The 12305-nt window shown below is 38.5% G+C and overlaps 1 protein-coding gene across 1 annotated transcript in view; it reads right to left on the bottom strand.

Moving 5' to 3' along the window:
• Nucleotides 1-2328: 2328 nt before the first annotated feature.
• Nucleotides 2329-12305, bottom strand: part of LOC138047555 (eukaryotic translation initiation factor 4H-like) — a 16031-nt gene continuing 6054 nt past the window's right edge. Inside the window, exons 3-9 of the mRNA XM_068894456.1 lie at nt 11706-11760; nt 10956-11020; nt 7556-7667; nt 6977-7015; nt 6405-6644; nt 5345-5527; nt 2329-3104 (exon numbers count right to left, since the gene is read on the bottom strand). Of these exons, the coding sequence (XP_068750557.1) occupies nt 5346-5527; nt 6405-6644; nt 6977-7015; nt 7556-7667; nt 10956-11020; nt 11706-11760 (693 nt within the window). The 3' untranslated portion in view covers nt 2329-3104; nt 5345. The remainder of the gene's footprint in view (nt 3105-5344; nt 5528-6404; nt 6645-6976; nt 7016-7555; nt 7668-10955; nt 11021-11705; nt 11761-12305) is intronic.

Here is a 12305-nt window from a genome sequence, read left to right on the forward strand (position 1 = left end):
TTGGAGGGACAAACAAAGAGTATTATGGTATTTTTGAATGTGGCCTTAAACTGACTTAGAACTGCAGTTTTATTAAAAACTAGCCAATGCTGGCAAACATTTTCAAGAAACCTCCTTTAATATCGCGCACCGGTGACTCAGTTGGTTGAGCACTGGGCTGTCACGTGGGAGGTTGTGAGTTCGACTCCGGCCGGACCAACACTCAGGGTCTTTAAATAACTGAGGAGAAAGTGCTGCCTTTGTAATAAGTCTTCTCCGATAAGGACTATAAGCCGTAGGCCCCGTTTCACAAATATCTTTGGTGTTCATAGGTTCTCTGTGGGAAAGAACCCACACACTATTCGAGAAGAGTTCTCTGTGTTGTGGCTGTCCTTCGTGAGTGTATGGGTGGGTGGGCATAGCAGGTCCACATCACCTGAATAGCTGCCAAAACTTCAACCTGCTCAAACAAATAAATCAATAACAAACAAACAATCATACAAGAGTGGCAAATAACTCAAGGACATGCTCGTTAACGCAAAAGTGTGAATTGAAGGTTCCACAAAAGGGGAGACCGTGCAGGTTTGTCACAATCTTTCAAATATCTACAGTTTGTGTGGAAAAGGAGAAAGTGGAGAGATGATTGCCTGTGAGAACCCTAGCTGCCCCATCCATATGGAGTGCATTGGAAATGGAAGCTAAAAAGAACAAGGCTGATATAACGGTGAAGGAATATATGTTGTTATTGGCAATGGATCTGCCGTGTATGTGAGGGTTGTGCATGTACTGTTTTATTGCCATTAAAATCTTGATGATTGCATAAAAACGATGCTTTGTTCTAGCTTGTTCATCATCACCCCTTTTCCTTTTCAGGCTAGCAATCAAGTACAACCCAAAACAGCCCCCAGGGGGTAGTATTACGTAAGGTTTTGACTAAACGAAGTAACCTCAGGGATTGGAGTGTTAATCGAGGTTTGAGCGAATTTTTTTTCCAAATGCCCCCCTTGTCCCGGAGGAGTGGGGGGGGGGGGGGGGGGAGGAGGAGTCGGAGTTTGCGTTGAATCATGCAGTATCGTTGCCGTTGTCAAGTTGACTTCGGATACATGCACCCCCACCCCCTGCCCATACCGCCCTCGATACAAAATGACATACATTAATCGTCTCTCTCAGATAGTACGCGCGCTAGGATTGACGGGTTGACTCTTATAAGTAGCAATCGGATTCGGCTAGACGGTGTTAACCTTTTACTAACCGAGCGCGCGAACCGTACTGGGAAATATTGCATGATAATTCCTCGCATTCTTCCCGAGGAGTGCATCTCGCGAAGGGTGTGAATTTGCGTTGTTGAGTTAGTCCTCCCAACTGGCCGGTCAACTCTGCGCTGGATCCCCAGTCTTGTTCTCTATCCTTTACATGCTTAATCGGAACAAGCGCGAGACTGAGGTCCAAGCGCGATAGCGCAGCAAGAACGTTTCCCATGCCCAGCCGCCATTTTGAATTTGCCTGTTTTGGCCTGACCTCTAGGTCGTTTGTTCAAAAGATGGGTAACTCTATCCATCGGATAAATCACTGTCCAGCGGATAAGCACTAGCAAAACCAATTGAGTTATCCAGTGGATAACGCTACCCACCCTTCGATCGAATAACTGGGGCCAGATCTTCCAGATACGATCGACCGGTGACGCCACGTTTGATTTCGAGATTCATTACATAAAAACAATACATTCTATTACTGGGTTACCAGTATGGCAATCCCAGTCGGAAAATGGGCGGATTTTTTTTTGTTTTCTTTACGGGAATTATTCCGCACATGTTGAAATTTTATCGCAGTCCCGTTCCTGGGTTAGAGCTGGTTAGGGTTGGATGTGTGTTTCTACCCAGGCGCCCATCGTTCAAGGGCATTCTGAGATAGGAAAACAAGTTACTTCCCTTTTGGTATCGGAAAAGATTTGAATTGGAAACGAACAGCTGGAAAAAAATTTCAGGACAACTGATAACGAAGAAGCTCCATGTCGTTCGTAAAAACAAAGTGCGAAAGTGTAGCCTTATTTTAAAATACAGTGTGTGCATTGTGATTAGTACCACAAAACTGAGTTGATAGATAGTTGGTAAGTTCTTCACTCACCCTGATTTGCATTTTGTGCTTGTAAGCAGCAAATGAACAATCATTAGGATGTTTCTCCCTTGTTATAGAGAAATTTACGTTTTATGGTCATCAAATTGCCGTCTTGAGTGTTTGTGCTATTTAACCCTTGCAAGTCCTGTTGAATGTTTGGCTTTGCCAGAAAAAAAACCCCAAGGCTGGGGAAATTCAGGAATTCTGAAATGCTCATTTAAGCAAACCAAGATGTATTGTAATGAAAAGTTAGGAGGCGCTCTCTTTATTTGTACGAGTTACGAAATCAAGACCATTGTTAAATATTAAATACTAAATCCTACCGGCATCCGCACTATAACTAGCAGCTACTGAAGTAGCATACTATGTGAAATCAAGCAGTGCTGTGACGAGAAGCTCCCGCGCTTTTTCAATGGTTCCACTTCAAGTTATATTGGCATTAGTTTGTTACCAAAAACAAAGGCTATAACGTGTCTTCCAGTTTTAGATTTGCTTGAAACAAAATAAACCAAAAACCCAAGATAACTTGAATAACTTGGGTAAAACTTCAAAAGCGTATAAGTCAACCGAACTCAACGATAAAAAGGTTTGAGCGATAATAAATCAATGACAGTGCGGACATACATATCGAGCAACTACAAAAAAAAAATCCAATGAAACACTCTGAAAAATATTAATTTCCAAGTCAACAGCATTAACTCATAACAACATGAGAAATTAATGCATGAAAAAAACAAAATAAAAACAAAAACAATAAACCCTTGGAAAATGTGCAATGACCAGCTTCCGGCTCATTTATATTTCTTCTAATGGTCCTCTTATATCCAATGTATTTAAAAAAGAAGAACAACTGCCACAAAATGCAACAACCTGAGATTCAAAGAGGCTAAATCATTGCACAAAAAGTGGTGGTTGACAAATTCAATAACTTGATTCCAGTTTGTAGAAGCTCTGAACTTCCCTTTAATTTAAAAATAACAGCGTCATCTTCAATTTATATTTTATTTTACCTGTAATAAAAAAAAGGAAGGAATATCGTTAGTGTTGCAGCGAAAATGATAACTGAATGGGTGATGGAGGTGAAATATTTTGAAATCCTGAAAAACAAACTAATTTTCGTATGAAACTTTCATGAATGGTGGTTAATTCCCAAAACATGCATGTTTTTGTTCTTTAACCCTTTGTTTTAAGGGCCTATTGACATATTTTTTGGGGTGCGTTGCTAAGAATGTAATAGTTAACTAATTTGAGAGAATTTGGCATTATTTTGGTCAGTTTCTAACTTTTGTAAAGAAATGACCCTAAATATGACGTCATCAAGCCACGCCCATGGTCATGTGACCAATAAAAGAAAACTCTAAATTTGTCTACGTGCTACACAATTTGGGTATTTAATCATTGGTTTCATAATTTGTATTCGTTTTTGCATCCAGGCAAGCAGGGTTTTCTTTTTATTTTGAAAAATGTTCTTTTTAGAGAGATAAACGATACTGAAATATCCATAAAATTGTCAAACAAGATGATTTGAAAAAAATCAATGCTTACCTATATTCTGTATTTGGAGGTGAAAAGGCCATAAGAAAAAAAATTAATTCAATTTAAAGACCGTCGGAAATTTAGGTTTTTTCTCAAACCGGAAGTCAGTTCGTTTACACATGCGCAGTTGATCTGAGAACGAGCGCGAGAAAGGGCGAGGAAAAACCTTGGATGGAAACAACAGTTCGTGCGGTGATTTTTGCTTGTGGATGGGTTTTCTGGTCAGCTCACTATATGATGACGTCAGTCACCGGAAGTAACATTTCACTTCCCTAGCAACGCTCAAAAAATCCGTCCGTGGGCCCTTAAGGGGTTATCAAGGCCGTCGTCATCCTTGCGAAAGCTCACTAGTACCTCAACCATAGGCAGCTCAAGCTTGCGTTACGTGCGAGACGTGACTGTCAAAGCATCACTCACGTCAGCGACAACACTATTCTAACAACACTATTCTAGACAAGTTATTTTTGTTTTTTGGGGGTTAGTTTCACGACAAAGGAACAAAGAAGCGAAAAGTCATCAATGAATAAACGAAATAAAGTAAGTTAACTCACCTTGTCTATTTTGTTTGTTTTATCTTTTCGAGCTTTTTTAAACTGTTTTGGACAGCCCATCAAACAACAACGTCTCAAAAGGTGAGTTAAATAAAATATTACTTTACCTCATTCATTCATTGTAACTTTTCGCTTTTTGCTCCTTTGTCGTGAAACTAACTCCAAAAAACAAAACTAAATTGGCTAGAACAGTGTTGTCGCTGACGTGACGCTATGACAGTCACGTCTCGCGCGTAACGCGAGCTTGGGCTGCCTATGCCTCAACAAGAAATCAATAGGGAGTTTAAGAAACCACGACGGCTATGGAGACGAAAACGTCACTCCAAAATACAACTTTGAGCTGTTTTAAGTATTTAATGATTATTCCATCTTGTTTATATTATTCAATGTGAGTGAAGTGTCCTAAAACTGGATTGGTACAGACGGATTTGAAGTAAAGAGTGAGACTGAAAGATTCACGGTAGTTTGTCCACGTTGTCGTCAAAACCTTAAATTTGGTCATTTCACGTAGTAGTTTTGACGAGTACGGAAGAGAAGTGTTTAAAAATGCGTGCCGCACGTGCAGCATGAGCATTTTGATTCTTTTAACCAATAATATTATTGCTTTTTGGCGTTGTCGTCGTTTCTTAAACTCCCTAAGATAGCCATTTATACACCAGGGCCCGGTTGTTCGAAAGCGCATTAACTTAATCCAGGATTAGCGTAAACTTTTGTTTCATATTTTCAACTTTTTGGTGAAAGTTTCTTTTGCTTATTTTTGTTGTTCAAGATTGACATGTTCTAATGTAAAGTTTTGCCGAATATCAGCCTTTAACAGTTTTTGAAAGTAGAGAAATTAAATCCTTGGTTAAATTTTAACCTGGGATTAGCGTTAATCGGTTTTTGAACAACCGGGCCCAGAGTCACATTGGTCAAAGCATGCTTAGCCCTAACAGCTAACGATTCGTTAAGAAATGAAGTATCAAAGTCTCTAGGTTTTCATGGTGCAGTATCTGGTTAGCAGGTTGGAAGGAGACAGTGAAGAGTAAAGACCTCCTTCCTTTTGTTGGGTATTGAACCACAAAAGTGAGCCCAAAAAGATGCAACACTAGCCACAACACAACCCCAATTTCACATGCATGGACTCTTTAATACATTTAGCTAATTATTGATTTGAACCTTACCTCAAGTGCTATTTTGACTAACATCGGTGTTTGTTTTGTCTTTTGCCTTGACAAATACATTTTCATCCCTGGGTTTTGCTCCACCGAATATTGTCATCTGTTGCACACTCGAAGCAACTTCATTTACTGGATCTTTGACTGTGCGTGGTTGAAGTTTTAATCTTGGTCTCTCTGCAAGTTCCTCTGTGGGTAACAGTGGTAAAGGAGTCATTCTTGAGACCAAAGTTTACATGGTTTATTACATCACTATGTTTTGTACATCACAAAAAAATCACAATCATGTGAGCAAAGTGACATGATCTAACTCGAGGAAGCTCAATGGTAGCTAGTGTTTAGCAGAAGCCTTTCTTTCTCAAGGCAAGTGCAGTAGTCCTTTCTCGGTTGTGGAAGCGGAATAATTGGATCTCAGTCATTCATTATTCCTTCCATTTTTCCCCCGAGTTATTCATTAATGAAATTCTATTCCATGTACATTTTTCCGTATTCATCATTCTTTACTGGAAACCGTAGAATTCTTTATTCCGAATGATCAAATGCTAAATATTCCTTAATAGGTTTCTTCTTTAAAGGGGCTAGGTCACGCATTTTTCGGTAATTTCAGCACTGATCGAATGGTCATAGAATTAACTAAAATATCAAAATAACTGTTGAAAACTATAGAAGAGCTCTAACAAAACACAGGGAAGCCAAGAAGGGACATGGATGCACAAAACTGGAGAGGATTGAAATGGATTGAATTTGGGTAAATTTGAAAAATGTCGGCCCATCTTTTTTCAAAATGCTGGAAAATCATTCTCAGTTGTTATGTGGCCATGATTTTGCAAATGAAAGACTCTTGCTCTGCCAATTTGAGGTTTAGAGTTCATAATTAGCAAAATTAAACAAAATTACCTTCCATACCCAATTTTTTCCTTGGATAACTCCAAAACTAGTTTTTCTCAACAAGTCTCTTCAAATCTTCTCTACAATGTTCTACTTTTGCTAGTTATAAGGACTCCAAGACATACACACCAACAATAAAATCAAAAATCATGACTTCAGCTTTTAAGTTGTTTCTTACCTGCTGATGGCTGTCGGAATTCCTCCTGTCGTGGAGGACCTCTTCTGTCTCCTCCATACCCTCCTCTGCCACCACCACTTCCACCATATCTTCCACCTCTTCTTCCTCCTTCATCTCTTCCCCCCCAGCCATCTTCTCTGCCACCCCAGTTCCCACTGCTGCCACTGTTCCAATTATCGCCTCCTCCTCCTCTGTTACCCCAATTATCACCTCCTCCTCTGTTACCCCAGTTACCACCTCCTATCAAAATAACAACTCTCCTAGCAACTATGTCAACGCTTTCAAGAGCAGAGAGGGGAAAAAACCTCAAAAACGTACAATGTATTTCATTGACATGGTAAAGGTAAGGTAAGGTAAAGTCTCTGTTAAGAGGCTGAAGGCCCATTAAGGCCGGTGCTTATCTCCGGTTTCCGTAGCACGAAGCGACTAGGAGTATTTATGCTCCCCCCTGGATGGGATGCTAGTCCATCACAGGGTTACCCCCAGCATTACACCGGCACCCATTTATACACCTAGGTGGAGAGAGGCACCGTGAGAGTAAAGTGTCTTGACATGACTCAACGTTAACTTACCTTGACTTCCATACTTTCCATCCCTATCACCAAATCCACCTATAAATGAAGATGAGTGGGAAAGTGGCCAAGTTCATTTCTGAAGATCTTTTAACCCAATGACTTAACAGATTTTACTCTGTCTAATGCCAGATGATTGTTAACATGGGGAGGCCTTGGGCACCTGAGGAGTGGATGGGTTAATAAAGAACGGTAATGGATTTACGGTACTCTTTCTCTGGGGTGAGATCGGATGTCAGCCTGTAAAAGTACCTCTGGCAGCTGCTATCAATCCATATCATTTTGGTCTCACCCTGTACATCTCTAATATGGTATTTTTTGGCCACTGAAAGGCCACCTCCCAGATGGCTTGATAGCTCAGTGGTAAAGTGTTGAACAACGCTAATACATGTTGATGGATTCAGGTCCCCCATTTTTTGGACTTCTTTGCAGACACTTCAGTTGGTCATACATAATACTGCACTGATAATTTTTTACAAAATTAATATTCCATCTCCCCATGTCATTAGTTTACAGATCAGCAAAGGGAATTCATCAATGATGTGGATCAAGTCACTCCCCTAATCCTTACATTCCTACCTTGAGAGTGCCCCCCTCTGCCTCTTCCTCCACCTCTGCCACCACCGCGACCACCATCTCGTCGTCCATCGGCTATATCGACTCTCAGTGTCTTCTTCTGATCCCCAAGTTGCTTTAAACAAAATTCACTTATCAAAAACATCCAGACATAGAGTTCATCTGAAGTACCCTTCTAAAAGTGCCCCTGTGACCAAAAAATTCAATTCTTATTTTTCTTTGGATTTCAAATCTACAGTTGTATGTTGACTAAACACTAAGTGACCAAACTTTTAAGCCTTGATTTCAAAAAGACACCTGTTTATTTTAACTGGAATTTTCTAACTTGATGGTTGAGCTGGATCGAGGAGAAAATGATCTAGGGTCAGGGTTGGGCTCAAAGAGTGCTCACTAGTTAGGCTCACTAGTTTAAGAATGCAATGCATGTGTATGCAGCATAATTAATGTGCAACACGGGAGTTTTGGGCTTTCAGACTTTTAAACTCGCATTTTGCATATAATAAGCGGCATTCACACGCTGAAATTTTAAGCTGGAGGTCCAATCAGTCAGTTTTGAATGTGAGTAATGGAGCACTGTGAAATCCAAAACTTACGCAAAGTAATCCTTTCCGTCATAAGAGTGATACTTATATATTCAATTGTCAGGGGTGAAGGGGTTAACGTAAATTGGAGCATCCATTTTATAAGTGTCCCAAAAAACACAACCCTCCCGGCACATATTGGTACTGCAGTCATTGTACACAATGGCTTATGAAGATCATGGGGTGCAATTTACAAGTAAGCATAAAAACACTTCCTCTTCCTCAGAACAAAGTGAATGTCTTATTGCAAAGCTAAACTGCATAGACATGGGGCTGGTGTGAAAAATAATATTATTATCATTAGTTGCGTCAACATAAGCAATTATTTTATATTATGTAATCAACAGACATTATCAGAATTACTTTTCTTCCTCAAATTTGCACTTCACTTTTAAGGAAAAAAAAAGTCAATCTCCAAAGTTTGTGACCATTTTTTAATAAAGCGGAAGCCAAAAACAATGAGTGAATGAAAAAAATCAGACTAACATTCTACATAGGAGGTGACATTCTCTGGTATGTGGGCTTGACAATGTCATTTATTTTACAGTGAGGTCAATGGGTAGAGTATCCAACTGGTGCTAAGAAGTCGCAGGTTTGAATCCTGCCCAGGACTCCGATTGTTTAGTTGTCCTCTCACCCGTCACCAAGCAACTAGTTAACTGTTTTTCTCATGGGCGAATTGCACTTACACCACCGACAGTTGCATTTTCCCTCAATCTTAAATAACATTATGCTTGGTAATGAATTTGAGAAACTGCTCTTAGATTTATTTGAAAAGAGCAAGTTACTGGCACCCTGCCAGCAGTGCTTTAACGCGACAAGAAAGAAAGGACTCTGCGGAGCCTCTCTTGCTCGCCATCTGGTGAGTTTTAGGGAGGCTCTGCTTACAGGGTGGTTACTGGATCCAATAAAAGAAAGTTACATGCAAACATTAACCTTTTACAAAGTTCAGGATCACAGGATTTTGTAACCAGCTTTTAATAAAGAAAGTCACAATATTACTGCTTAGTTGTTTGTAACGAAATAAAAAATAACATTGCTATTATTGCTTGGTTGTGACCAGAGAACAATGAAATTAACTTTATTGTTGCAGTTAGGAATAATAGTGAAGCTACATTGTAGCCTTTACTTTGAAAAAAAGTGCGTATGTTTATTAATGTAACTTGAAAGCAAAAGCATCATGAGACCACAGTTACAACATAACTGAATAAAGCTAACAACAACAGTTGGACTTTATACAGTTAGTTGTGACTATGATCTGTTTACTGCTTGATTATGATCTGTCTTCTGCTTAGTTAATTGTGACCAACATAAAAAATAACATTACTATTATTGCTTGGTTGTGACCAGAGAACAATGAAATAATTATTAAATAATTTTATTGCTGCAATTGGAAATAATAATGAGGCTACACTGTAACCTTTACTTTGAAAAACAGTGCTTATGTTTATTGAAGAGAGATGAAAGCAAAGGCATCCGGAGACCACAGTTACAAGTTAACTGGATAAAGGAAACAACAACAGTTACACTTTATACAGTTAGCTGTGACTATGATCTGTTTACTGCTTGATTATGATCTGTCTTCTGCTTATTTAATTGTGACCAAAATATAAAAATATCATTTACTCTTATTGTTTGGTTGTGACCAGAGAACAATGAAATAATTATTAATTTTATTGTTGCAATTAGAAATGATAATGAAACGACACTGTAACCTTTACTTAGAAAAAAAAGTGGTTGTTTATTGATGTGAGTTGAAAGCAAAGGCATCCAGAGATCACAGTTACAACTTAACTGGATAAAGCAAACAACAACAGTTAGACTTTATACAGTTAGTTGTGACTATGACCTGTTTCAGGTAAAAAAGATATTCAACTAAGGTGGAGACATGTTTATCCTTTGACTTCCTATAAGCTACAGCAAAAGATCAATAAAATTATTTAAATTGTATCTGTCATTGTAAATTCATTAATAATTCATAAGGGTGACAGCCAACAAAAACGCACTATTCAGGTCACATGCATGGTCTGTGAAGAGCGATAAAGTTCTAAGCTGGGGTTGATGAATGAATTAATGCAATAATTAAATGGATTATATACACATGTTCTTGTATGAACACATTGAACTTTGAAAGAAGATGACTGAGACAAATGCAACACCAAACACATTTTACTTATTACATTGTATTACTTTGTTACTTCTCATTTAGCACTGCCTCTTTATTTTCCAGCTATCCAAAACTTTACTGTACAGTTACTGAAAACTGGACTCAGGACATTACGACAAGCATCACATGACAAAGACATTTTCCTCCCTTTGCACCTTATCCTTCTTCGCTTCACACAAACAACAGTGCAGTCCTTACTTTGCAAACTATCTGTAATTCCTTCATTTCAGTGTGCCAAACAACTTTGTCCTGAATTTAAAGTACAGTCTGAGTATTGAGGCTTGCTAAAACTGGGAGAGGCTAAATTGTGTGGGTGGGCCATGGGTTGTGTTTGTTTGAAGATAAAAAAAGATATATATTAGCTCCCTTAGTGCTCGGTCCAAATTTGTCTTAGGTCTTAGGTCTTGTCTGTTTCAAGAATTTCCAGTCGTTGATAAAAAAATGGGTTAGGGTTAGGTTAGGGTTAGGGACCCACCACCCACAACTTTAACTTTAAAATCCAAGTCTGCCACTGAAACCGTGTATGTCAATTTAAGGAAATCATTGTCCGAAAATAACTAACTCAGGCTATGCAGACGTTTACACTTTGTAATCTTTTCAACACGCTGAGAGTAGTCTGAAACTGAAGAATGATTGAACAAGAACTTATACTTACTGCACCATCATAATTAAGTGCTTCTTTGAGTGAGGCAGCATCTTCAAATTCAACGTAACAAAAACCTGCAAGCAAAATTTCACACTTGAAGTTCAAAAATGCGCTAATCAAATGCCATGTTTTACTGCAAACCTTAAATGGGCTTGGTAAGGGTCTACTGCAACCAGTTATTGTAAGTTTAAGTGCTACTATGACCAAAAAAAAAAATCACTTTTTATTCTTCTATGGATTTCAAAAGTATGTTAACTAAACAGTAAGTGAAGCTGAAGTTTTAAGCCTTGATTTCAAAAGACACCTGTTTAATGGTCTGCCATTACTAACTTGAAGATCTTGAGAGAGCTGGATAGAGAAGAAAACGATGTTTAAGGCTCAATACTTGAAGAATGCAATGCGTCTGTGCGTGACTGAATTAATATGCAGCATGGGAGTTTTGGCCTTTCAGACTTTTAAACTCCTGTTTTACATATATAATAAACAGCATTTACACACTAAAATTTTAAGCTAGTGAGTAAATGACATCACTTTTCCCTAGATCCAACCCTCTGAGGTTTAATTAGTCAGTTTGGAACGTGAGCAATGGCAGACCGTGAAATCCAAAACTTACACTCAAAGTAAACAGCCTCTGGATAAAAGTCAAAGACAAAAATTTTGCAAGTCCAGTGTTAGGCAATCACACTTTAAAAATCTGAAGGAAAAAAGGAAGAGATTTTTTGATCATAGTACCACTTTAATAAAGGACATATTTTCTACCTTTAAATTTATCAGTTTCCTTGTCTCTCACCAGGCGAATGCTTCTGATATTATCCTAAAATGCCAAAGATACACTTTCTGTATGAGCTATCTTTGTATCATATGTGGTTGCATTTTAAGGAAACCCTAATATTGTATCTCTTTATTAAAATATAATATAAAAAGTCAATTATTATTATTTTACAAACATTTGAACAAAAGATGGATTTCACAGTATCAAAATGTCTGCTTCTTCACAAAAAATCAAGTTTTTTACATCTAAGTACTGTAGATTAAAAAAATGCTACGGAATTTTATGGAATATCTGAAGGGTTTAACTGACAAAGAAACTGGTGCTGCATTGGTGGGTCAGTGAAACACAAGAATTTTTATTGATATCAAATGAGTTAACTAATATAGGTATATAGACCACCATATTGAGATTTGGAAGCTCATTTTTCAATCAACAGCCCTCTGTCACATTCTCATCACCAGAGCCTCGGATCGACCCAAGGCTCTGGGAAACTCTACGTAGGAGAACATGCACCGTAGCGTTCTTATAGCCAAAGATTGGCTATTTGAACCTTACTGCGCCTGCTCACTCCTCGTGCTAACATGAAT

Source organism: Montipora capricornis, chromosome 4, assembly GCF_036669925.1.
Source record: "Montipora capricornis isolate CH-2021 chromosome 4, ASM3666992v2, whole genome shotgun sequence".
Taxonomy (NCBI): Eukaryota; Metazoa; Cnidaria; class Anthozoa; order Scleractinia; family Acroporidae; genus Montipora; species Montipora capricornis.